We start from the raw sequence: 27,010 nt of genomic DNA on the forward strand, positions 1-27,010 counted from the left end.
TTAAATGGAACATTGAATGGGCATTGGCGTACATACCTGTAATCACAGCTCTGGGGGAAGCTGAGGCAGGAGGATCACAATTTCAAAGGCAGCCTCAGCTATATTGTTTGAGGTTATCTTCGGCTGTATAACAAGAGCCCACATCTCAAACAGATGAACAAACTGGACATTGAAGGTTTTACTAACATGTTCCATTTACTAACATGGTTCTATTTCCACCCAAATGGAACAGATGTCTTTATTGGGGTGCAGGGACCCAACATCAAGACATCTTGAGTCAACGTAGCACACGAACCCCCCAGATAGGGATCTTTTCTCTGTAGGCTTTCCCAAGATCCCAAGGGCAAGGCTCAGAGTAGGGGAATCTGCTGCTGGCCTCACATCTGCACCCCCTTGCTCCTCTGGCAGGGTACCTGGTCTCTTTCCTGGTGCTGTGTCTCTTCTTCCTGATGATGGGCAGCTCTGCTTTCAGCACCTGGTGGTTGGGACTCTGGCTAGACAGGGGCTCCCAGGTGAGTTTCCTTTGACAATACTGAGTCCTCATCTTGGAACAAAATGGTTGTCAAATAGTGACACCTTGTGTGTTCCCTTTGTTCCCTCCCCCCTTTTGGTGACTCCAAGGCCAGTTCCCGGGTCATACAACTCAAATTCTTGAGATCCTTTCCTGTTCCCAAAATAAACAAGGCACCTGGACATTTTCATGTGCAATTTCAGATTTAAAAGGGTTTGTGGAAATATGACAGCCCCAATGTGTGGAGTCACACTTGTCCAGGTAGGGTTGTATCAGTCTGGAATTTCCTCTGAGGAGGGACAGGGAGGGACCTGGAAAGATGAACAAAGCTGTTGTATTCCTGACCCTGAAGAAGTGTGTCTTAACACAGACACCACTTAGTGCCAGAAGGTTCTACACGGTTCTCCAAAGGTCCCTTGGCAGGAAGAAGACTGACCCAAAATGGGTGCAGCCTTTATAAGTGCACCAAGGGCCTTCCATTTTTCCCACGGTTTCCCTCTTGGCCAGGCCCTTCCTGGGCAGGACCGATATATTCTTCTTCCTCCAGCTTGTTGGAATCTTCCCCCACTTGTTGGCCGTTGGTTTCAAAGCTTTTCCTGGAGCTCCAGGGAATGCCGTGGGGGGGGGGGTGCCTGCTCATCTTCTGAGATTACACATGGTACCACTTTGTTGCTATGGCATCAAAGTAAGGACGCATGGGTGTGGGGGAGGGGAGGCTATTCCCACAGGCATAGGGCAGTGAGAAGCCTGCTCTGTGCAGATAAAACGAGAGCAGTCTTCAAATACGTGTACTCTTCCAAGTCCCCACTTCATGACGATTCTGTCCGTTCCCCAGAGGACTTCAGATGTAGGGTCAAGTGGAGCCATCCCCTAGACTCAGGGCTTCTTGAGTAGGCCACTGACTATGCAGCACCGGTGCCATGCCCCTGTGGTTATTCCTGATCCCCGATGATGTGGGCACAACCTACAGCACAGCAAACCCCTCCTCCTCTGCAGCAGGCTGAGACTTCCATCAGCCAACCCCCCAGGGATGCCTTTGCCTGGGCAGATGCTCATCCATCAGCCCCCTCTGGCTTACATTTTCCCCATTACTGTAATCAGCAGAATGGCATTTAGAAGAGACATGTTTGTTTGCTCCCCAAAGGCATCCTTGACTTTTAGCACGCAGCCCAGAGAAAAAAATGAAACTGTCAATTCCTCAACAACGGGTGGGCGAAGATAGTCTCTTCTCTAGAAACGCTGGCTGGCGAAGTTGTGTTCCTCTCACTGGGAGGGGTGGAGCTGTAGGTTGCTGGGATCCTCAGAGAGCCCCTGGGCTTTGCTAGGCTCCATCTCTCTTGCCAGGGACTCCAGGGCAAGGGCAGCAGCACCCTCACAGTTGGCCCGTGGAGACAGGCCAGGGGAGAGGGTTGAGGAATTGGATCAGCCCACATAGACACCCCTGAGTCTCACCAGCCCATGACTGTTGCCTGGCAGCTCGGCAGGTGGGAGGACAGCTCCTGCCGGTCTGTCCTGTCTGGGTGGCCTAAGGGGAGCCAGGTCAGCTTCTTAGAATCCAGGTCTTGTTTGCTTCTGGGTCTTCTTGGCCTAGCATCACTGCAGGTCTCCCGAGGCACAGGTGGCTTCTGCAACAGCTGTCCTACACCTGTTTATCTGCTAAGTTCTCCCCACCATCGGGTGCCCCTTTGTGGATGAGGCATGAAAAGCTCAGATGGCCCCTGAGGGACCTGACTTGATTTTACTTACATGACTCAGTCTTGATTCGAATTTAAATTTTATTCTTCTAAACTGCGTTTGTTGCTATGTCTGTATGCAGGCACTTGCCCGCATGGGAGTGTGTGTGTGGAGGCTGAGGACTGGCCTTGAGGGTCCCCCCTATCACTTTCTACATTAATTTTTGAGGTCTGGTTTCTCACTGAATCCAGACCTCACTGGTTCTTCGAGGATGGCAGTCAGCGAGCCCCAGTGATCTGCCCATCTTCCCCCAAATCCTGGCACTGGGGGTTCAGGCCTCTGCCACCATGCCTTGCTTTTACATTTTACAGGTTCTCATACTTGTGTGACAATAATTTACCCCCGAACCATCTCTTCCATCCCACCTGGCTCATCTTTAAGAGGCTATGCCCCTCTTTTCGGTCTCTTCCCTTTAGAAAGATGCTCTGAAACAGCCCCCTTCTCCCACTAGGAGATCGACTCTTGATACTTCTTTCCTGTCGCGCTGCAGGTCATCTGTCCACCCCAGAGCAACAACACTGCCTGCAATGTGAACCAGACCCTGCAAGACACTGAACACCACATGTACCAGTTGGTATACATAGCAAGTATGGTGTCTGTGCTGGCATTTGGCATTATCAAAGGCTTTACCTTCACCAACACCACACTGATGGCATCTTCCTCACTCCACAACCGTGTGTTCAACAAGGTAGTGCCACAGTGGGCTGCAGGCCTACCTGCCTGACTGCTCAGCCTGCAGGGCAAAGCAGGCCCTGCACTGTGCTATGCACTGTGTTGGATTCTGGGGACAGGACAGCTTTCCTGGAGTCTGCTATCTGGTTCTGAAGGTGTCTTCCACGTGTTTGAGTACCATATAGGAAAGTCACTTTCAGAGAGCAATAGGAATACATCCCTGGCTCTTAGGTTGGAAGGAGGGTGGGGGAAGATTTCGTCTCACTCCTAAGAGTTCCAGCTAGCGAGGTCCCGGAGATGGACTCCTGCTTCCCATTGCTGTAGCAGGCAGGGCCCCTGCTATCACCTTCCTATCCTGCCGGAAGTCCACGGAGCACTCCCCGTTCCGTCTCTCTGCTTTTCTCCTCAGATCGTCAGGAGCCCAATGAGCTTTTTTGACACAACCCCCACAGGCCGGCTGATGAACCGTTTCTCTAAGGATATGGATGAGCTGGATGTGAGGCTGCCGTTTCACGCCGAGAACTTTTTACAGCAGTTCTTCATGGTGGTGTTTATTCTGGTGATTATGGCTGCCGTGTTTCCCGTGGTCCTTCTGGTTCTGGCTGGCTTGTTAATAATCTTCCTCATTCTTTTACGGTAGGGCTATACACAACCTAAAAGGGGGCAAAACTCTACTCCACCCTGACACACACGTGGAGTGAGGGTGGGGAGAGAATATGGATGAATATGTACACCAGCTGGAAGGCAGGTGATGCTGGGAGGCAGGTGATGCTGGGAGACAGGTGATACTGGGAGGCAGGTGATGCTGGGAGGCAGGTGATGCTGGGAGGCAGGTGATGCTGGGAGGCCAAGTGATGCTGGGAGACAGGTGATGCTGGTAGGCCAGTGATGCTGGGAGGCAGGTGATGCTGGGAGACAGGTGATGCTGGGAGACAGGTGATGCTGGTAGGCCAGTGATGCTGGGAGGCAGGTTATGCTGGGAGACAGGTGATGCTGGGAGACAGGTGATGCTGGTAGGCCAGTGATGCTGGGAGGCAGGTGATGCTGGGAGGCAGGTGATGCTGGGAGACAGGTGATACTGGGAGGCAGGTGATGCTGGGAGGCAGGTGATGCTGGGAGGCAGGTGATGCTGGGAGGCCGGTGATGCTGGAAGGCAGGTGATGCTGGCAGGCAGGTGATGCTGGGAGGCAGGTGATGCTGGGAGGCAGGTGATGCTGGGAGGCAGGTGATGCTGGGAGGCAGGTGATACTGGGAGGCAGAAGATGCTGAGAGACAGGTGATACTGGCAGGCAGGTGATGCTCGGAGGCCAGTGATGCTGGGATACAGGTGGTGCTGGGAGGCAGGTGATTTATAAGTCAGATGATGATGTTGAACACTTGCCTTTTCTTTGATGGGAGAATCCTAGATTTTTGACACTTGTTAAATACCATGTGCTATGGTAAGTTCCTTGCACACATCTGGCCTTTTGGCCTCAGAGCAATGCTGGGAGGTGGGTAAGTTATTAGGAGGTTAAGTCCCAGGCCCCAGGCCAGAAAGCTAGTAAGCATGGTTGCCATCTGTCTCCTGATTCATTCTTAAAACCATTGGGCTCCATGGACACCCTCTGCCGTCACTTTGAATTTTGATCAACAGCTTCCACTGCAGCTAGAGACTGACGTGTACAGAGAGGCATGGAAAGGAATGGGGACAGCTCCTGAAGTCGTGCACATCTGTCTAGAGGGGAACTGGAAGTGGCGAGCTTCCAGCTTCCGGGGCACACAGTTAGCTTGTTCTGCACTGGGGGTGGTGGGCTTTCTCGTCAGTCACTATGGGGAGTATTGAGAGGGAGGAAAACTGTAAGTCAGAAAGGTCTGTACCAGCTGTCCAGCTTTGCCAGGAAGCTAGCTGGGAAGCTTGAAATGCTGCAGATCTGTTCTTTCTTAGGCATTAAAGTGTACGCTTTGTGTCGGAAGAGCAAGTGAGATGAGGTGATTAAGTCTGTGCCCGTTAGAAACAGAATAAGATGGTGAGCAAACTGGAGAGGTTTAGAGTGTGGGCAAGGACTGATGAGGATCCGACATGAGTGACAGTAGTGAGGGCAAGAAAGGGGTGGGGTGAGGGACATTTCCAAGGCAGTGCCATTAGGGTTTCACAGGTGGGAGACTTTGGGGTGTCAAGGAGATCGGTACAAGCAAGGACAACCTAAGGTGGGGGACTGATATGCTGAGAATCGTGTTCTGGGAGAAGAAGCGGTTGCAGTCACAAGTGCAGTTTGCTTAAGTCAGAGGCAGTGGTAATGGCAAAAGCATGAGGCATGTGCTGGGGCTGGAGACTGGCATGGGTACCCAATGAGAGCAGTGAGAGCATGGGAATTAAGACTGGTGCCCCAGGGTTCTGCAGAACCAGGCTCTCACTGAAGAACCCTTTGGAAGTTTGGAATCCGGAAAAGTACACATTTCCAGGTTCAGGCTTTCATCGTGATAATGGATAAAATAGCAATGAGTAAAAAATGTTTTCAGAAAATCCATCGCAAGGATGGAACACGTCGCGGAGGTCAGAAGTTCAAGTGGATTAGTTTGCTACACTTTTGTTGGCCATTTACTTTGTTGGCTCTTGATCTACTCTGTTGCTGTTGAGTGACTAAGTTAAAGTTTAAAAGAAATCTGCCCTACATACCCTCTTCCTTGCTATAAGCACAGGAAAGACCAAAGGGGACCCCTATGTAGTTATTCATAAGTTTGCAATGAATTCACCGAGCTCTGCGCTTTCCTTACTCTGGGGGTTGATTTCAGCTGAGAGTCTGGAGGTAGGTGTGGCTGTCTCTGAGCCAGCAAACTTGAGTGCGCAGGGACATAGTTCTCCCATTGTCAGGGCACTTGGGGCTCCCATTGTAAGGTAAAAGACAGTTCTCTGAGAGTTCAGTTCAGTACTCTGAACTCAGTTCCCAAGGCTATCATGATGTTTGTACAAAATTGCCTCTGGAAGGCAACCCTCTCAGCTTGTTCTCTGATGGGTCATCACAAACAGGTTGGCTTGTGTTCATGGCTGTGTTTTTGGGTCTTCAAAGACTAGAACAGCATCCTGTACTGCCTGCCGTTCTCGTGACAGGAAGTACTCGGGTCTGAAGCAACAGTGTGCTCAAACTGCTCAGCAGCCCAGGCCTTAGACATCCAGACAGGGCATCCTGGAGAGGAATGGCAGGCTCCTCTCTCCCAGTTATACCAACTTTGACTTAGCTGTCACATGGAAGGCATGGTCGGATTGTCTGTGTTGAGGGAGAGCTCTCTGAGACCAGTCTTTGTGACCCGCTTGGACCCTCTCAATCTCCCTGCAGCATTTTCCATCGAGGAGTCCAGGAGCTCAAGCAGGTGGAGAACATCAGCCGCTCGCCTTGGTTCTCCCACATCACCTCCTCCATGCAGGGTCTGGGTGTCATCCATGCCTACGACAAAAAGGACGATTGCATTAGCAAGTGAGTTGATGGGCCCCTGCACCAGGGTCTCCCCATCACATGCCCTGGCCCAAATGGGGGATCCCAGGCTTCTTTGGCACTGAGCGTAGAAATGCTGGGGACAGGTAAAGGGCTGGCAGAATCTATTTCCAGTATTTAGGGCCCCAAAAGATAAATGACTCTGTGTGTGTGTGTGTGTGTGTGTGTGTGTGTGTGTGTAGACAGGGGTGGGGGGAGGAAAAGGGGAGGGACAGAGAGAAGACATGCCTGAGCCATGCTGGGGATGAACCCAGGGCTTTGTGCAAGATTAGCACATCATGATTGAACTATACCTCCAGTTCCGTATATATACAACTTTATATATATTTTTTTCTTGCTGAAGTGTGTTCAATTTTAGGAAAATAGGGAAAAACAGAAAGTAGGCAAAATCACTCCTAGGCCTCAAATTCCAGTCTTGCTCATATTTTCATGTACACGTTATATGCCTAATCATGAGTTAATAATCCAAAATCTGAATAGCTCTGAAATCCCAGACCCTTTGAACACTGTTGTCATGCTGTACTTGGCCTCATGTTGCAGGCTGTAGTGAAGACATGGGCATAGTAAAAAAATATGTGTGAAAATTATCTGCAGGTGTCTGTCCCGGAGGCACAAATCTGTGGTCCCAGCTACTAAGGAGGCTGAGGCAAGAGGACCCAGCCTTGGCTACAGAGTGAGTTCAGAGCCAGGCTCCACATCTTAGTGAGACCTTAATGAGACTTAGTGTCTCAAGAAGTCAAGAAAAGGACCTGGGGTGCAGCTTGTTGCTTTGAGCTTTAAGCATTGCTTAGCCTGTGCAAGTCCCTGCTTGGAATCCCCAGCACTGTAAGGTAAAATAAAGCAATCAGGGGAATAACCTGCCACTTTGCAGATAAACTTGTTACTCATATCCAAGCTTTCTCATTATGCATATACAAATATTCCAGGATTAAAAAATAAACACAGACTGGGGCTGGAGAGACTGCCCGAGAGCACTGGCTGCTCTTGCAGAGGACCTGGTTTTGGTCCTGATTCCCAGCACATGGAAACTCACGACTGTCAGGAGCTGTAGTTCTAGAGGACACGATCCTCCTCTGTGACCGCTATAGACGCCATGAATGCACATTGTGCCAGACATACAGCCAGGCAAAGTACCCATTCGTATAAAATAACTAAGTAAATTCATTCATTCATTTGATTAAAAAACCCCAAATTGGAAATGTTTCTGGTCTTAAGCATTTCAGACAAAGGGATAGAAACTTTTATATTTCTTCCTATCTTTTCTTTTTCAACTCACAAGGTTTTCTTTTTAAAAGTTATTTTGAATATGATTTTCATAGTATTGAATGTTCTTTTACAATAAACACATATTTTGAAAACAATATTTTAATTCTTTACAAATTTCATATAACATATTTTATCATATTCAACATCCCCCATTCCCAACTCCTTCCTCTCAGCTCTCAGCTTTGAGTTCCTTCTCTCTCTCTCTCTCTCTCTCTCTCTCTCTCTCTCTTTTGGTCAAGTTCAGTTCACATTATTCACCTGGTCTGTAGAGCGAGGCCTGTCTCTGATTCACCCTGACGGAGGTCACCTCGTTTACAATCACTGACTCGCTTCAAATAGTCACCAAATGCCAATATCTTCTCAGCTAGTAGTGGGACTTCACCGTCCCTTCCTTCTTCTCCATGCTGGACTTTTGTCTGGCATGAGCTTGTGTAGGCTTTGTGCCCAGCTTTGTGGTGTCTGGAAGATGCTGTCCACCCCTCTGACTCTTACAATCTTTCTGCACTCACTTCCATGAAGATCCCTGAGTCTGGCATGGAAGGGTGTGATAAGTATGTCCTGTGAAGGGCTGAGCACACCACAGTTTCTTCTTCTCTGTACATCGACCAGCTAGGGTCTCTGTGCTAACTGCCATCCACCGCAATGAGAAGCTTCCCTAATAAGAGTCAAGATACTCAACCGATCTATGGGTATAGCAAACTCCTCCTATACCCATAGTTGACTAGCTGAGACATGGTCTTGATAGGCGGCCTAGGCCAGCCTGTAAGTTGCAGTCATATATCCACCCCAAGCGGGTGAGGGTTGCAGGTGTAAGCCACTATGCCCAAGTTCATAAAACGAACTTTGAAAGCCTGTATTTATTTATTTATTTGGGGATAGGCCAGTTTCCTTCTTGTCAAAACCTGGAGACTAGGTTAGTTGAGTCATATAGTTTCAGACTTCTAACATGTTCTAGAAAATACATAAGTTGCAACTTCCGAGTGAGATAGTGAACTAGAAGCCACCGCTGAGTATCTCCGTGAAGAAGGAGCAGAACATAATGAGTGCTCTTTTCTTCACAGCAAGAAAGAGAGGAGGAGCTCCAGAAATCCACGAAGGTGGTAACAGGATACCTAAAAAGTACAAAGAAAAGGATAGGTACCCCACGAGATAGAAATCACTACTGTTCAGCCCATGGGACTCCTAGTGGTGTCAGGGAGAACAAAAGACTTCCCTGAAAGTGTCATGGGGGTCCCAGCCCTCAATAGTTGGCTGTAGAGTTAGGGAGGGAGGGCACTGGGAGGCCAATGAGGGAAGGAAACGAATTATAATGCCATGTATCATCTTCACAGATGCCATGGGAAAATGTACTATTCTTTTCACACCCTTAAAAAAAATCAGTTCTTCCATATGAAGATCCACAAATAAAATTAAAAGAGATATTTAACTCAAGAGGTAGACAAATGTCACCATAAAAAGAGAAGAAATAAGATAAAACCTGGCACTGTGACTCCATGGGCCATAATTTTTCTGCTGATGACTCAGAAGATAAGGAAATAGATGAAATGCCGGGGCGAGACTTTCCAAAGTGTCCTAGTGAAAATAATGAACTGCCTAAAAGAGGACACAAACAAGCGAACGAAGTCAACCTGGGACAGGAAGAGGACAGTTAGAGGGGAAAAAAAAAACCAAGAAAACCAGCAATAGGGGGCTGGAGAGATGGCTCAGAGGTTAAGAGCATTGTTTGCTCTTCCAAAGGTCCTGAGTTCAATTCCCAGCAACCACATGGTGGCTCACAACCATCTGTGATGAGGTCTGGTGCCCTCTTCTGGCCTTCACGCATACACACAGACAGAATATTGTATACATAATAAATCAATAAATATTTTAAAAAAAAGAAAACCAGCAATATAGACAAAGAGAAATTCAACAAGGAAAAATAAGTTAGAAACCAAACAATCAGTGGCTCAAATAAAAACACCATAGGAAAGATTGCCAGCAGATGTGATGAGGCAGGAAAAGGGCATCAGAGATGGAAGGCAAGGGTAGGGAAACCCTATGCTTAAGATCAGTAAGGAAAGGAAAAGTGAATGAGTATGACGACAGCAGCCAAGAACTCTGGGATGCTACCAAAAGACCAAAACTAAGAGGCCGGTGCTGAGATAAGATAGAATAATCCATTCAGTGAAATCATAGTTGATGCTGTTTGTCTAGAGCCCTGTATCACATAGGTCCCTCTGATGACGAGATCATGAGCAATAGTAGAACATTCAGTTCTTTGCCTGGAGCAAACAAAAGACTTTGACACTTTGTTTTCCCGTAGCTCCATCAAGTGCTTGGCATAGTGAGCTTAGCCTCACACGACTGGCAGGGTCCCTCCTTGTGTGACACTCACCTTTGGGAGAGCTCCGACTTTTGACGTAGATTACACTTGCCACCAGACCAGTAGAAAGATTGTGGTATTTGGGAAAGTATTTTGACCAAGCTCTGGTAAAAACAAAACAAAACAGAAACAAGCAAGCAAATTAGAGAGGAGACAAAATAGGAGGTGGGATGGTGTGTGGAAGAGTTGTGTTGCCTGGGGATTTACACTTGGAAGACTTTCCTTTTCTTCCCACAATTCCCACCAATTGTTCATAAAGGTCCCTTCCCACTAGGTGAGGGCCCATTAGTGTGCCAAGGAATAGATGTCCCTGGCAGCTCACCTAAAACTTGAGGCTCTGACAGAGGTTTTTCTGCCTGGAGGCTTGGTGAAGCAGGCTGTGCTCTGTGTGCACATGTGTGTGCATGCATGTGTGCATGTGTGTGTGAGCATTGGGGATGAGAGACAGGATGGCAGTGGGGAAGCTCGCTGTGTTTTAAAGCCCTGCTTCTCTTCTCTGACGCTCCCACAGGGGAGGCTAGGGAAAGGACCAGAAAGGAATCCCCAGGTAACTACTCATCTTCATCCAGTCTCCCCTTTCTGTTGCTCCTTTCTTCTGACCCAGCTCCCTAAGTGGATGTAGTATGGCCCGGTGGAGGCCTCAACACAACCCAACCACAGGCAGCTCTGCCTGGCCGCACCCCATCGCGTTCCTCGGCTGTGGCAGCCTCTCTGCTCCTGTCACAGAGACCACTCTAGTGTCACCTTCACTCTGTCAGCTCCACACTGACTGTTGTGATGCATGCTGCTTATGTCTGGGGCATGCGTGGGAACCAGTGTCTCCGGAGTGGGCCTTTCTTGGATCTCCTGGCTATGCCATCTTTCTGTCATTCTGCCCCATGCAAAGACCTGGGACCCAGGGGGCATTGGAACAGGGGCACAGAAATCAGTCTCCTATCCTTGAAGAGAAGCCCCCACCCCACCCCACCCCACCTCACCCCCCCCACCCCACCTCACCCCACCCGCCTTTTATGTAGTGATTTGATTGGTTGGTTTTGAGATGGGATCTTGCCACATAGCCCATGCTGATCTTGGGCTTCTGACCCTTCTCCCTTATCCTCCCAAGTGCTGGGATCACAGGACTGTGCCACTATGCCAGCTCAAATGATAATCTTGATCTTGGTGAGGGGAGGTGGGAGGCATGCGGGCAAACACCTTCCTTTCCTACTAGCAAAGGAGCCATTTATAGATTTCTCAAGGCCTGTGGATACCACGAGGCTAGAGTATGAATGAGGTTTTCAACAGTTTTGTGCTTAGCTGTGGGCTCTAGCTGCTAGCTCTGGGAGAGACAGAGAGAGAGAGCCCACTTAGCACCCTGTCAACTGCCACATGAAATTTCTCAGAATGTGTGCGAATCAAAGATGCCTGTGGTGGCAGCAGGAACATGGATATATGCTCATTTTTCTAACAGTCACCTTGTAAGAAGGCGTTCAAAACGCCCCGTTTTGGTTCCATTAGGAGCCCAAATCTCCCATAAAGGCAAGCAGGGCCTGAGTGAGCTCTTATTTCCTCTAATTTCTCAACTTTAGGTTTAAGACACTGAACGATGAGAACTCCAGCCACCTCCTGTACTTCAACTGTGCGCTCAGGTGGTTTGCGCTCCGAATGGATGTCCTCATGAACATCGTCACCTTTGTTGTGGCCTTGTTGGTGACCCTGAGCTTTTCTTCAATCAGTGCTTCCTCCAAAGGCTTGTCACTGTCTTACATCATCCAGGTAAGAGCCGGTATGTGGTGGACGTGGCCTATGGTGTACCAGAAGGGACGCTTTCAGGTGGATGCAGCAGAAGACTCCAAAAAGGTTAAAAAAAACCCGGAGCTTAGCTACAGGCGTCATTGCCATTTGGAGCAATGGTGTGGGCTTCAGGCACAGTTGGATCCCGGAACCTGGTTTTGTCCCCTTGTGTGACGCCTCCCTTATAGGTGAGCAGTGGGGTGACAAACAGTCTCTGAGATCTGTAGGAAAACAGAGCAGAACATTTCCCACTCAACAAAAGTCCGGGCTTTATTCTCACTGGGTTGATTCAGGACGCCAAGGACTAGGTAGTGGTTTGGCGGGAGTGGGATGATTGATTCAGGCCAAGGTGTGGAGTTCCATTCCATCTCAAATCACACGCGGCTTCACAGTGGGACTAACTAGGAAGAGGCTTCTGGCAATGATTAGGAACAGGCTCTCAGCTGCTCGGGTGCCTTTCTCTTTTAATAATAACGCACGAGGTGAACACACACAGCACTCCCTGCCCTTCAGGTACCATAAATGACTTCCTTCGGGGCTCTCGACAGCCCTGTGATGTTTCCATAAGTCTCACTTTGCAGATGAGAAAAATGAGATCCAGAGAGATTCACTTCTGCCCTGTGATTTAAGCTAAGGGTGGTTGGTCCCTGAACCTTGTCCCTGGGAATGTGCTGTTTGGAACCTTTGATAAGTTATTGAATATCCACCGCCGCTGATGTAATCAATCAATCAAACTGAATTAATAAATCCAGTTTTAATCTGAGCAAAGCATTCCCAGGTGGCCCCAGGGGAAGAGGAGAGAACCACCGAGGAGGGGTGGCGCCACCAAGGGCAGGCTTCCTCAGGGCCAGAGTGTGGACTGAAGTAACTCCAGGGGAGTGGCCTAGGGTAGATGCTGCTTGGTGTGCTGAGGGCAGGGTCTGGAATGTCCCCCCTACCTCCCCCCCCCCCAGATTCTAAACAACCTTTTCTGTTGAGTTCACTTCAGGACAGATTCTGAGTGTGGGACTCTTAAAACATACTGTGTTCATGTGTATTTATTATATTTTTGAGGCAAGCTTGAGAGCTTCCTGCCTCAGGCTCCCAGTGCTGGGATCACAGACTTGTGCTACCACACTCCTCCCTGTCCCATAATGCACCGCGCTGACTCTTTTCAGGTCAAAGTCAAGTCTCTTCTGCACTCAGGAAATGTTCTCCCGCCCTTTTCATTTGTTTATTTTCGTGTCACATGTATGGCTGTTTCATGAACCTCATTCATTCCGGTACCTGCAAAGGCCAGAAGAGAGCACTGGATCCCTGGAATTAGAGTGACAGAAAATTGTGAGCCACCAAGCAGGTGCTGGGAGTCAAACCCAGGTCCTCTGAAAGAGCAGAGCTATCTCCGGCCCCAGTGTGCTCCCTCTGCTTCCTCGTTTGCCCAGTTTCTTCCTGTTATGTTTTCTGGGAATTTTTCTCAGCTTTGTGATCTAGCCACAGTTTTGAATTTTCAGCGTGGTTACCCTGTATTCGCGCATCAGATTTCACATACTCTCGTTCTTTCAGTCTTTAAAAGACTTATCTTAAAATGACTTAAATATGTTTTTATGCTTTCTAAGGATATTAATCTAATATTAATACCAACCCCCCTTTCATCTCTTCTTTAATTTATATGTTTTCTCCAGGGCCAGTTTTTCTTCTTGTTTATCCAGTTCCTACTCTCTCTCCTCCCCTTGGTTTCTTTATCTATCTCTCCATTAGTTTGTATTTAAGGATGGGAGAATTATTTTGGCTTTTCAAAGTGTGGCTTGTGACTTCCCTCCTGGGATATTCTCTATCTCTGCAGGTGCTGGGGTGGGATTTTTTTTTTTTTAATATATTTGCTTCTCTTTTCCAAAGCAGCCAAGGAGTTGGCCTGTAGGCACTGTTTTTCCCTAGAGTAATATTCTTAGAGTCCCATATATTCCCAAGTTGTCAACTCACTTTCTTTAGGAAAGGGTGTGTGTGTGTGTGTGTGTGTGTGTGTGTGTGTGTGTGTGTAGATATGCACAGGCTCTTGTGCATGAACTTAGGGGAAAATGTGTCCATGTGGTTGGGGGGAAGATGAGGAAAGGCATGAATGGGTCCACCAAGAGCAGTTGCCTTTAGAAGGGCCACCAAGCAGCCCACCTCTTTGTGGCCCTCATCTCAAATTGCGAGCCTCCGGGGCTCTGCTCTAAACTTCAGAAACACCTTTCCATTCTAGCAGAGGGTCTCACCTCATGCCCTCTGGTAGAAACGTATTACTTTCACACACTGAGATCTCTCCCATTGTCTGGATGTGGAAGGTGTTCTTTCTGAAAACATCTCTGGTATCATTTTAATAGTTTGTTGGGATGGAAGCTATAGAGAGTGTAAAAATGGAAGACATGACCACTCTGCAGTATGATTAAGGGGATTATTATTTTTTTTTTTACTGTAGATAAGGGAGGCATGAGCTAGAGTATGTTTATGGCAGGGAAGGAGGTGCCAAGGGCTAGGATGCCAGGATAGACTTGGAAATCTGCAACAGGCCATACTGAGGGAGCCTGGATGCCAGCATGTGCTTTGGTATGCTAATAGGTACCACATGTGTCCTTTGCCAGAGGTAAGGGAAGGACTCCTTTTGGTAGTTCCCAAGGAAGGCTGGCTTTATCTAACTGCCCGAAAGCCTCCTGTAGTCCAGGTTGAGCCTGTTTCTGCATATTTGGACCGCCTTTTGGAATTTGGGGAACTGGAGTTGCTTTTCGACCTAACAGAGACATCGTCAGTGCTCTGAGGTGGAAAAATGACTCTTGCTTGGGTAGCCCAGTTTTCCCCACTGGAAGTGGGTGTCTTCATTGTTGCCTCTTAATGCATCAAGCAGATAAAAGGTTTGCTTTACTTGTTCTAAGTAAATCAGCTTTCACCAACTAAGCCCATGCTTTTGGGCAATACTATCAGTTTTCCGGGAGACAGCTGTCAAACTTTCCTGCAGGGCCAGAGAAGACTTTGCATGTGCTGAGGTGTGCTAATGCCTGTTGCCTGCTCTTCAGCTGGCTGTGGGCCCTTTTGACAACGGTACCACCTGGAGAACACAGAATCCAAGTGGCAGAGCTTCACTTGAGAATGGAAGAAACTCCCTAGAGAGACGAGAAATGGATGTGTAACACCACAGGGCAGAATACGAGGGCTTAATGGCGTCATACGGCACAACGGAGACCTTGTGTTTACTTGGGTTTGCATTGTGCCCACGTGGAGACTCTGAATGCGGGTGGGCTGCCGGGCATTTGGGAGCTGATACTTTTGCATTCAGCAAAATGTATCTGTGCCCTTCTTGGGAGCAATGTGCCCTCTCTTTCTGAGCAGCTGTCATGAGGCACAGGCTTATTCAGGTTGCTACATTTTGAGTCTGGGCACGTTTGACCCACCAGGCCTTAGGTTCTAGTAGTACACAGCTCAAACAAGGTTTTGCCCTGAGGGAGGGGATGGGGGCAAAATCATTCAGACTGAGGCCCAAGAGAAATGGGAAGCCCTGGGCCTGTGTTAAGAGCAGGGAAAGTTGCAAGGGCCTGCTGAGAAGAGCTCTCTAAGGTTCTGGAGGGGCCTCCTCAATTATCTTAAACTCCTCCCCCACCCCCCACCTGTTCTGACACACTGCCCTTTTCTGAGAAAGCCTAGTCGCTTACCAGAGCTTTCTTAGGTTCCCTGAAAACACGATGTCATTTCACATCCAAATCTTGAGCATCTGTAGAATTGGGTATCAGCAGGGGGTGGTGGTGGTGCCAAATATCATGGATCCCATTCCCAAGACACGAAGGGACCGCTAGGAAGATCGCAGTCTGTGACCTGTCGTGGTGCACCTGCACAGTCTCCCAGTCTAGACTGGTCTCAGTGGCCCGCAGTGCTAGAGTCTCAGAAGCATGCCTCAGTGGCCTTCTCTCCTCTCATTTCTCCTTTCCGCTCCCTTACTTTCTGGACTAACAGTCTGTAGTCATTCGCTCAGCCATTGCACCAGATCCGCAAGAGCTTGAGGAATTAAACTCTCAGCATGTTGGAGGTCCAGAGTCTGCGTAGTGTTGGTTGGCAAAGCCGCTTTTCTCCTTAGGCTCCAGGGAACTATTGCATGTTTGTTGAGCTTCCAGAGGTTAGTGGCATTTCCTGGCACTCTCTTAACTTTTGCATCTGTCTTCTTTTCTCCTTCTCTTCTGGCTCTTTCCTGTTTCTTTTGTTAGAATGCTTGTTATTGTCTTCGGGCCCAACCAGGGACGCGGGGTGTTTAGTCATAGCTGCGAAGGTCCTTCTCTGCATGGGTTGACATCCTTGGGTTCTAAAGACCTGGATGCAGACATGTGCAGCAGGGTTATGACTTGTACTCATGTCTTGAAGATAGATTCTGAGTGATCCTGACCTAACGTGGGTCCCCCGGGGCAAACTGTCTCCCTCAGTCTGGATCCCGATTTTTTACATCTGGAGCAGTTGTGTGCAAGGGTTCTCTGTTTCAGTGACTTTCTTGTGCCTGATGTTGGGGTTAGGGAGTGGGAGTGGGATGCAGGGCCCCACCAGGTGGCAGTAAGGAGCCAGTCCCTAGCCACTAGGCTCTCAGGATGAGCTCCTCCCTGTGGCAGTAGGACTGGCTCACAGGTGCGACCAAGGTGGGCTGTTCCTCACCAGCAGGAGGGAGAGAGAAAATGTAAATACCATTTGTTTTTAAATATAAAGGAAGTCTTTAAAGGCAAAACATCCCAACAGGAAATAAATGCGGCCTTCTGGGTGCCTGGCTGGGCCTGCCAGCCTCTTTTGAAGGTTGCTTCAGCCCAAGTAGTAATTTGAAGTGTCAGACTTCAAAACAAACAAACAAACAAACAAACAAAAGCAAGACAAAACAGCGGGGACCAAGTGAGGGTAGGGGACCCTCAGTAACTACCTGCTTCTTCCCAACAGCTCAGTGGACTGCTTCAAGTGTGTGTGCGAACAGGAACAGAGACCCAAGCCAAGTTCACCTCTGCGGAGCTGCTGAGGGAGTACATTTCGGTAAGGAGTGAACAGCGGAAAACGGGCAGGCTCTTCCCTTTGAGTATGTTTTGATTTTTCTTTAAGGATTTATATAAATTTTAATTGTGTGTGTGTGTGTGTGTGTGTGTGTGTGAGAGAGAGAGAGAGAGAGAGAGAGAGAGAGAGAGAGAGAGAGAGATGGAGGCCATATGTGTTGGGAGCTGGAGTTCTAGGTGATTGTGAGCTACCAGCGTGGGTGCTGGGAATCAAAGTCTGGTCCTCTTAACCACACACGCTCTTAACCACTGGGCCATCTTTCCAGCCCCTGTTTTGTTCTTTCCCTCTTTTTTTTTGGCCTGGTGTGTGAATGGTAACTGGTGTCTGACCCGTCCTGTTAAAACCTGTATTCACAATCCAATCCAAAATTTAGTGCCTTACTTCAGTTCCTGAAAATTAATATTTGATTAGAGTTATAAATAGCAAAAGAAGATCAGCCCACCTCGTCTTTGAAAGTAATGTAGGAACACAGCTGTCCTGAGAAAGATGTCTGCATGAACCCAGTCATCACTTTCGTGGGCCTTTGCACAATGTTTGGCCCCCTTCGCAAGCTTAATTCAACACTGCTACACATTTTAAAATTCAGAGCATTCAATTTCTTGTTTAAAATGCCCTCATAATTTGCTTTAACATACAAACCTTCCTGGGTGTGCGTATTCTAATTGAGCTTATGGATGCGGTGGGCTCACAATCCTTGCGACAGTTCCACACGTAAGCAGAAAGCCTTTGACTGGACACCACATTTCAATTAATTATCCAAGTATACATTTTAAGTTAGAATCCCAAGCCCAAATTCTGTAAATACTGAAATATTTGGAGCATAAAATAAGCAGATTCTTTAAGCCAAAAGCATTGCTAGTGCAGTATTGTTTCTCTTTAAATGCGTTAATCTTTAATTACGAATCTTCTAGGGTTTCAAAATACCCGGAAAAAAAAAGTTCCCTCTAAGAAGGCAAATGTTTTCTCAGCTAATTGAAGTCATTCACTGACTAGACTTGGGCTGGCCAGTTAGCCTGATGGAAGCCAAGGGCTCTCCTCGTGCTGAGAGAGCTGTCCTAAAGTGAGCCGTGGGGCTGGTCTCCTAATGGAGCCGGCTTTGTGCTCATTCGAGTGGGAGGTTGGGTGCCTTTGAAGAAAAGTTCAATTTTTTTTTTCTGTTGAGCTCTAAAGATTTTTGAGCTTGACCTTCCCCACACTTTGCCCCTTCCTATCCCAGCACCACAATGGCTTTTGTAGACACTGAAATTAGATTGAGTCCTGCAGATCTCATGGTTTGCTGTGGATTTGTCCCACAACTTCAAGGTCATTGTGTTGACACTAACCCAGGCCACGCGGCTCAGTGTCAGCTGTCTCCTGCTTGGCCTCCTAAGTCATCTATCCTTCCTTCGCTAAGCTCCAGCCCTACACGAGTTTTCTTTTTATTCCTGGAGTTTCTCAAGGTTCTTCTGGCTGCCAGGCTTTGCAGTACCTGTCTGCCCTGTCTAGAAGGTCCTGGACAGAAACCCTTGTAGCTGTCACCCTTTCCACCTTCCGGGCCTCGGTTCTAGTGCCACATCCTCAGAGATGTCTTCTTCAGCCCTCACATAGTTTTATTCCACTTGTCCTACCTGCCAAACAAGTCCCTTTCTGCATTTTATTACAATACTCTTTTTTATTACCTAATGTACCCCTATTAAAATGTGACCTGCTTTTTCACATAGAGTATCTCACATAGCCCACGCTGTCCTGGAACTCTCAATCTTCCTGCATCAGCTTCCTGGATGCTATAGTCACAGGCTATAATTGTAGCACCACACTGGGCAGAACGTGTGTTCCTTGAATACAGGGTTATGGATCTCGCTCACCGCCACAGGCACCAGCATTGCCTGCTGCGGAATGAGTGAGCTAAGTCAGCGGAAACCCGTGGCTGTTGAGTTGGTCAATGGCTTTTCTGCTTTTCAGACCTGTGTTCCCGAACACACTCACCCCTTCAAAGTGGGGACGTGTCCCAAAGACTGGCCAAGCCGTGGGGAGATAACCTTCAAGGACTACCGCATGAGATACCGAGATAACACCCCTCTCGTTCTCGATGGGCTGAACTTGAACATTCAGAGCGGGCAGACGGTTGGGATTGTGGGAAGAACAGGTTCTGGTGAGGACAAACTCTGCATTTATTTCTTCTGGGTTGTTGGTTTGAATGTGTACTGGTTGAGCTGCTTAAGCCACATCAGAGAGACGAACATGAGTGCTGGATTCATCGTTATTCCCCCCTCAAATCTCTTTACTGTAAATTAGGGTTTCAGGTTGATCGGGTGTGGAGAGTTGGAAGCAAATACATAGTAGTTTTTGAATTAATTAAGTGAGAATAATTCTGGAGAAATGAGGCCCAGAAGATGAGTTATACGCTAAAGGCCTCTGCGGGGACTGGCAGGTTAATGGTGTTAGGGCAGCCTGGTCCCCCAGAGTGAGGGTTGTCTGCCTGCAAAGACATCCACATGGAGCTAGTTCCATTGCATTAAAAATTCCCTTAATTAAATGCCTGGCCATGATGGAAGTGGAAACTGCTGTTGGAGTCGTTGTTCCTGCTCTCATTGTCCCCAGGAAAATCATCACTCGGCATGGCCCTGTTTCGTCTGGTGGAGCCAGCCTCTGGGACCATCTTCATCGACGAGGTGGATATCTGCACCGTGGGTTTGGAGGACCTCCGAACCAAGCTGACGATGATCCCCCAAGATCCTGTCCTGTTTGTAGGTACAGTAAGGTAGCTGTTTTCAATCATCGTGCATTCCTGTTTGGAGACGGTGAAACTGGGCCAACCAGCAGCTGAGAAACTGCCGGGCCGTGGCTGTTCTTGGCAGTCTTAGCTCAGGGAACTGGCCTGCGCAGGCACGCGGAAGCCCTGTCGGGTTTTGATTAAAGCTTTAGGAGGAGCTGAGGAACGGTGTCCTGAGTCTTGCTGGTATTTCAGAAACTCTATTATTATAATATTATATCATCACACCATTAACATCAACATATTATTAGTAGTGATATTAATAGTTTTAATAACATTAGCAATACTATTATTGGTGGTTTTATTACACATTGACTGAGCAGATGCCACAGGTGGTCCACACAGCCCTATTTTATGCCTGTGCTCTGGCATTGCGTCACAGCCAGCAATGACCAGTCTCAGAAGTGCCCCCGAGTGCACAGTGGACTAACCGACTCCTGAGTCTGCACGTGCAGCAGGCTTTGGGCAAGCACATTCGTTCATTCCTGCCATAGCACAGAAACTGATTGAGTACAAGAAGACCAAGGTTGAGACTTGCACAGGTTCAGGACCTGCTGTTAAAACGCAGAGAGACCTGAGTATCTCAGCTGGTCCAGGGAGAGGGAAAAGTCCTCCCATCAGGCACTGGACGAAACAGGGAGATGCTATAGAGCTGGTCATATGAGAGCTACAATATGAACCTCCAAACACTCGATTCGCATTCCTGGGTGAGGCCTGGAATCTGCAGCCACGCCTCTTGTCCTGGAGGCTGAAAGGGGTGCTGGTCCAAGTTTCTTGTACCCGCTTCTTTGCCAAGAACTTGTATAAGATCCAGCATGTTTTGTGGTGTGGTGATGCTGTGGACCCTGAGGTGGTTGTGTTTTGTCTCTTCCTGGTGGGGTCTCTCACTCCTTCCTGTCTCCAAGGTCTCTGTTCCATCACAGAGAGTCATGGGTCCTTGGTCTTATGGCCTGGGCTGAGCAAGCTCCTCCCATCACAACTCTTCTTGTCCCTCAGGCTTCTAGAGGCCACCCATGGGCCTTCGTGCCATCACGTCTCCCCATCCTCTCGTCTTCACCGTGCTCACCATCACCTCATCCTTGAGAATCCAGCTTGCTTTCCTTTGCTTCATCGCAGGTTCAACTTGGACCCCTTGGGCAGTCACACCGACGAGATGCTCTGGCATGTTTTGGAGAGAACATTCATGAGGGACACAGTAGGTTTCTGGGGCTGCCCCGATGAGTCCGTCCCCGACACCACTACCCCAGACACCTGGTCAGTTCACTTCAGTTCAATCCTTCGTTGTTCCTGGTTAGCAAAAACAAGCAGAGTGGTATTTGTTAGCCCTCTGGCTGATCCGGGCAGCAGCGCTACACATCATCTCGTGGTCCCCTGCACAGCCCTCGGAGGCTGGTGCTGTTATCCTTCATTTTCAAGATGACAAAATTAAAGCTCAAAGAAGTGACGTGTCCATGCCGGGTCCATCTGGGTCCAGAGTGAGGGAGGGCCATGTTACTTGGCCTGTGGCCTCACCAGCTTCATCAGAACAGAGTGAGGAACGGGTGTAGCTTGTGCGATTGCAAGGGTGGCTGGTTTGAGATGTCCATGACATAAGACCTTGTCCTGCTAGGAGCCCCAGCTGAGGTCAGTAGCACCAGGGCACCCAGGCAAGCACCTCCCAAAGCCACTTTAGTTTGTTGCGATGGGCAGGCAGACTTTGTCTCCGTCTTCTGGAAAACTCTCCCGTCCCATCTGTTTTATCCATGAAGCCCACTTCCATTTGCTTAGACATTCTCTGGAAGCGCATGCCTGTTTTGTCCTTTCTGGTGAACCACACCGACTTTACATTATTAACGTCTCCCTCGCCCTGGCCCTCCCTAGCGCCTGTTTGCAGGGTTGAAATGGTTGCTGCTTTGCACTTTCTTTCCCATTGTAAGATAAAGCAAGCGGACGAATGTGAGAGGAGGGGCAATCCATAAAACGGTGCAGGACAATTTTTATAGATCATCAGCATAAGTGTGTCATTTTCCGTGTTTTATAGATAATGAAACTCCCGGAGAAATTAGAGGCAGAAGTCACAGAAAATGGGGAAAACTTCTCAGTAGGGGAACGCCAGCTGCTTTGTATGGCCCGAGCACTTCTCCGTAATTCAAAAGTAAGGAAACAGCATGGGAAATGGATTGGTCAAATTCTGGATCTTCCCCGTGGTGCCGCTCCACCCGGGAGGCAGAGACGCAAGCCTGTCTTCCGGCAAAGACAGAGCAAGGCAGCAATTTAAAAGCCGATCACTGTCTCTTAAGACAAAGTTGTGAGGGGTAAAAAAAAAAATTGAAAAATAACAGCCGTTTTCAGGAGCGCCACCTTCCTTATCCGGGCTTCACGATGGGAGGTCTTGCTTATGTGATCTCCCCATTCTCCTAGGAAGCTTGAGTTTGGAAAGTATGATCTCAACTTTTTCCCTTTGTCCCTGAGTAATCCCGAGTCCTCAGGCATAGTACCTGGACACCCAAGCCTTCAGAGTGCTCGCTTAAAAGATTCAGAAAATTTGCATATGCTTTCCAGAATAGCTTACAGCCTTCCTGATTCTGAGAAAGAGAATGACAGTTATCATTGTTGTTATTATTTTTAACAAATCCTATTTTCTGGGGGCTGGAGAGATGCTCAGTGGTTAAAAAATGTTTGCCGCGCTTCCAAAGGATCTGGGTTCAGTTTTCAGTACTCAGATCATGTGGCTCATAGCAAGCTGTAACTCCAGCGCGAGGAGGTCCTACACCCTCTTCTGGACTCTGGCTCATAGCAAGCTGTAACTCCAGCTCGAGGAGGTCCTACACCCTCTTCTGGACTCTGCATGCACTTGCATGTACAAGTATATGTACCCGCACACAGACATGTACACATAACAATTAAAGAAAAACAAAGAAATCCTGCTAGTCGGGTATTCATCAGTGTGAATCCACTTCATATGTGCCCAGGAGGTGTTCACAGGAGGAAAGGGGACCGTTTAATGCCCTTGGTGGCACCATTCACTGTGAGGTAGCTACGAGTTTTCGTGCTTTGTGTGAATAATAAGACGTGAACTCTTCACGTGGGAGGAGATTAGGTCACTTGGCAAGGTCAGGAATAGTTAGGGGTTGAGGTTAAGCCTTCAAATTGTAAACTCCACACAGCTTTGGCAGTCAGAAGGATGCTCCTCTCAACTCCAGAGTGGTGTCCTTGTCATGTACCCCGAACTCGTACGCTCCCCCATGTGGCAAAGGGGACCTTGCTATTAGGTTAGGACAGTAAAGATCTTGAAATAGGAGGATTATCTGGGTGGGTCTAGTGTGTCCTGTTCCCATGTGTCTCTATAAGACGCCAGCAGGAGCATCAAAGAGGGCAGACGTGATGGCGGGAAAGGGCAGGGGGGCTGAGGAACGCAGGCGGCCCGCAGATGCTGGAAAAGGCGGAGGGAAGGCAGCTCCCAGTCTTGATTTCAGATTACCAGGTTCTGGAAATGTAAGATGCAAATTTGGGTTGCTGCAAGTCTCTAGGTTAGAGGTAATTTATCCCAGCAGCTCTAGCAAAGGAATACAGGTGCTTCGGCCAGGCCCACTGTGGCTCATTCTGTGTGCACACTGTACTGCAGAAAGCCCTCACCGCGTCTCTTCCTTCCTACTTGCAATGTGTGGTGCTTCCTCCTTCCTCCTGGCAATGTTTGAATAAACTACTTGAAGAGAGGAGAAGATACAGTCTTGTTCTGCTGGTACATTCCGCTGAGGAAGATGACGGGTGCGGTTGGACTTTATTTCTGGCCTTTTCTGCAGGTTTTCAAGATGGGCGCTTAGTTTATTGTGTTTACCTTTTAGGACAGAACGGAGGCTATGCCTTTTCCTCTTTGCACAGCTTTGGCTTTTTACGGCGCTTCTTCCTTAACAGATCATTCTCCTTGACGAAGCTACCGCCTCCATGGACTCCAAGACAGACACCCTTGTTCAGAGCACTATAAAAGAGGCCTTCAAAAGCTGCACGGTGTTGACCATTGCCCATCGCCTAAACACGGTTCTCAACTGTGACCTTGTCCTGGTCATGGAAAATGGGAAGGTGCAGGACGTTCTGGTTGGAGTTACCTCCTCAAAGGCTTCCCCGGTTAGGGCTGTATGGTGTGTCACTTTTTTTTTCCTGAAAATTTCAGTTCTTCTCTGCTTTTTAGGTGATTGAGTTTGACAAGCCCGAAGTCCTTGCCGAGAAGCCTGACTCTGCATTTGCGATGTTACTAGCCGCAGAAGTCGGACTGTGATGGCCTACGGTTGATTGGAGAGGAGGCAATGGGTGGGTGAGAGGAGAACCCTGAAGGTGGAGTCTTGAGGCCCTAGCCACGGCCCCTCCCACCATGGCGCACAGGCTGAGCTGAGACCGAGATGTGTCCCTTGCTCTGCCCAGCCCTTTTGGTCACCCCCTGTGGCAGACTCAGGGCTGGTTCTGGGTGGTGAAGAGTGCAGACAAAACTGGTGGGTGGGAAGCTGCCTCTCACCTCTGAAAACCCCAAAGGTCCCTCACGTGTTCCCACCAACACTGTGTAGTGCCCGAGAGTGGGTACATTCTAACTTTCTGCAAAAACCAGTCATGGCAAACAACGGGAACATGCCCGAGGCTGGAGTTCACAGGATTTGCAGGATTCCTCATTTCTGTTGCCAGACAAGGAAAGAGAAAGTTGTTCTTTCCGTTTAACTTCATCTCACTTTTGTCCCGACTACGTGACATGTAGGAACTGCGCGCGTCCACAGCACAGAAGACAGATGATAGTGTTTGGCATGAGATTTTTCAAAGAAATCATATTGAATGTTGCAGTTGATCTGTTAAAATAACCAGAAAGCAAAACACTGGGGTTTCTGAATAAATGACATTTTTATATCTTCTTTATCGGTCATTAAAATGCAATAAGAAACTAAATGACCCTGAAATGTTGCCTTGCAATCATGTGCCTGAAGATGTCTCTATTTGAACTATTCCTTCTCTTAGACCCTCGCTGCCATCTCTGGCTTGGCAATGAATCTATACAGTTGTTCACCAACCTCAAGGTTTTCTGTGAGGATCATAGAAAAGACATGCCCAGTAGCCCCAGTGTGAGTGCTGCTAATTTATAATGGCATTTGTCACTCTTTGGGATTGAAGGCCCGCTTTCTCTTTCCCGTGAGGGTGAAAGGTTGTGACGTTTGAATGAGGTTCCCTGCACTTTCTTTCCAGTACTAGACCACTCCTTAGGTACAACATACAGCAGTGTGGCCGACAAAGCTCCTCCCGAGTCCTGGTCACACCCTACCTGTTCCTCACAAACCCGGAGAAAGGCACTTAGGAACATTCAGGAAATGCTGATGGCAGGCCCATTATGTCTGCCTATGTCACCAGCACGATAGAAGATTAATCTGGGAATTTCTGTCAGACAAGCTATGACGGTTCTTGACTGTCAACTTGACAGGACCTAGAATTACCAGGAGCTAGACCTTGGGAGATGTCTGGGAGGGAGTATCTAGATTAGATCAGCCGGGGTGAGATCTACTCTAAATGTGGATGGCAGCTTTCATGGGCTGAGGGCTGGACTGAGTGAAAAGGGGGAGCGGTGGTTGGGCACCAGCTTTTGCCTCTGCCATGATGAACCGCACTTGTTGCAGGGAGGGCCGCCCAGAACCAACATAACCACACAGAAACTGTATTAATTAAATCACTGCTTGGCCCATTAGCTCTAGCTTTTTATTGGCGAACTCTCACATCTTAATTTAACCCATTTTTATTAATCTGTGTATCACCACGAGGTCGTGGCCTACCAGCAAAGTCTTAGCAGGTTTACCTCCGTCTGTGGATCCATGGCGTCTCTCTGACTCCGCCCTTCTTCCTCTCAGCGTTCAGTCCAGTCCTCTCCGCCTACCTAAGTTCTGCCCTATCAACAGGCCAAGGCAGTTTCTTTATTCATTAATAATAATCACAGCACACAGAGGGGACTCCCACATCATGCACTCCCTTAATAGGTCAGAATAAGTCCTTGGTTCTTCAAGTTGCTTTGCCAGGTTTTTTTTTTTTTTTGTTTTTTTGTTTTTTTTTTTTTTTACAGCAGTAACAAAAGTGATTCACACAGACAGCTAGAACCGAGAAGTGGTACTGTTGGTCTAACAGGCCTGACCACCGTGTCGTTTGTAGGTTTTTGGAGCTAGTGTGTGGGAGGAATGTGGAAGAGTCTGGAATCTGGGTCAGAGAAACCCTAGAGTACCGTAAGCAGAGTTAAAGGGGCATCCTAGTGGGAGTCTGGAAGAGCAGAACGCCAGCAGAAATGAGGACAGTAGAGGCCCTGCTTGTGAACACACAGACGAGAACCGGGCTAGAGGCTCTTCACGTGTGTTTGGCAGATCATGTCACTGCATTCTCCTTGTGCCCTGAGAACTCAAGTGAGGCTGGATCAGAAAGCAATGGACAGATTTGTTTAGTGGAAGGAATTTCAAGAAAGGATAGTATGCAGGCTGGACTGAGAAGCCTGAATTGAAAATGATCTTAAAGGGGCTCCCTGCCCCCAAACAACTGTCCAGGGACGTGTCTCTCTGGGATCAGCACACAGAGGCCTCTGCAACTGTCTCCCAAAGGGGCCAGGCTGCATCTTGAGCTGGTAGCAGAAGTTGGCAGTGTTGTTCACATGGTACAGTTTTCCATCATTGATGGAAGTCAGGGGTCTTGGCTTATCTCCAGTAAGCAGGGAGGAACACTGCTTGTTGACTTGTTCTCTGTAGCTTTTATAGATTGCCTAGGCCATGTGCATAGGGAAGATGTCCCACAGTGGACTGGGCCCTTCTATGTCATCACCAGGCGAGACAGTTCTTCACAGGTGTGGTCGCTAGCCAGTCTGACCAAGGCAATTCCATAACTCAACTTCCCTCTTCCAGGTGGTCCCAACTTGTGTCCAGTTGACCATAAAAATTAACTAGTGCACCCACTGTGTATTTACTGAAGCTATGTAACTTGCTTTTTTCTTTTATAGGAGGAGCTCGGCCTTGAGTCTCTGAAGAGTTGAACTTTGTATTGTAATTGTCAAAAATTATGGGGACCATTGAAGATGAAATGAATGTGTCCCTCATAATGAAATGATTGTGAGCCTGTAGGGACCAGGGGACCAGAGTAGTATCAAGTTGGCAGGATAGGTTTATGATGGCTAATATGACAGGATCTGGAACCATACAGAAAGCAAACCTCTGGGCACGGCAGTGAGGGAGTTTCTAGATCAAATTCATCAAGATGGGAAGACCCTAATGTAGGTGGCACCAACCCATGGGATAGAACCCTGGACTGGACACAATGGAGAAATTAAATGAGCTCTATTTTAGTATTTCTCTGCTTCCTGGCTTTTCTAACTCTGCTTCTTCTATATGTTCTCCACCATAATGGACCACATCCCTCCTTAAGGTACTTCTTGTCGGGTATTTTGGTTACTTTAAGAAAAGTAATTA

General features: G+C 48.2%; 1 protein-coding gene across 2 annotated transcripts in view; it reads left to right on the forward strand.

The window, feature by feature from the left end:
- Abcc12 (ATP binding cassette subfamily C member 12) overlaps positions 1–26,618 on the forward strand; it is a 71,998-nt gene extending 45,380 nt beyond the window's left edge. The window contains exons 14-26 of one of the 2 annotated variants that reach the window (XM_041650162.1): positions 409–512; positions 2,736–2,933; positions 3,327–3,553; positions 6,232–6,369; positions 11,584–11,770; positions 16,706–16,795; positions 18,755–18,944; positions 19,394–19,553; positions 20,682–20,760; positions 21,586–21,699; positions 23,460–23,624; positions 23,734–23,852; positions 26,545–26,618. In XM_041650162.1, coding sequence (XP_041506096.1) covers positions 409–512; positions 2,736–2,933; positions 3,327–3,553; positions 6,232–6,369; positions 11,584–11,770; positions 16,706–16,795; positions 18,755–18,944; positions 19,394–19,553; positions 20,682–20,760; positions 21,586–21,699; positions 23,460–23,624; positions 23,734–23,820 — 1,739 coding nt within the window. In that variant the 3' untranslated portion in view covers positions 23,821–23,852; positions 26,545–26,618. Of the gene's footprint in view, positions 1–408; positions 513–2,735; positions 2,934–3,326; positions 3,554–6,231; positions 6,370–11,583; positions 11,771–16,705; positions 16,796–18,754; positions 18,945–19,393; positions 19,554–20,681; positions 20,761–21,585; positions 21,700–23,459; positions 23,625–23,733; positions 24,421–26,544 lie in introns of those variants that run through there. The other variant, XM_041650163.1, reaches the window with a different exon arrangement.
- Positions 26,619–27,010: the final 392 nt, after the last annotated feature.

The sequence above is a fragment of the Microtus oregoni genome, unplaced genomic scaffold, assembly GCF_018167655.1.
Source record: "Microtus oregoni isolate MIOR12 unplaced genomic scaffold, Mior012 000004F_ref0000308, whole genome shotgun sequence".
Lineage (NCBI taxonomy): Eukaryota > Metazoa > Chordata > Mammalia > Rodentia > Cricetidae > Microtus > Microtus oregoni.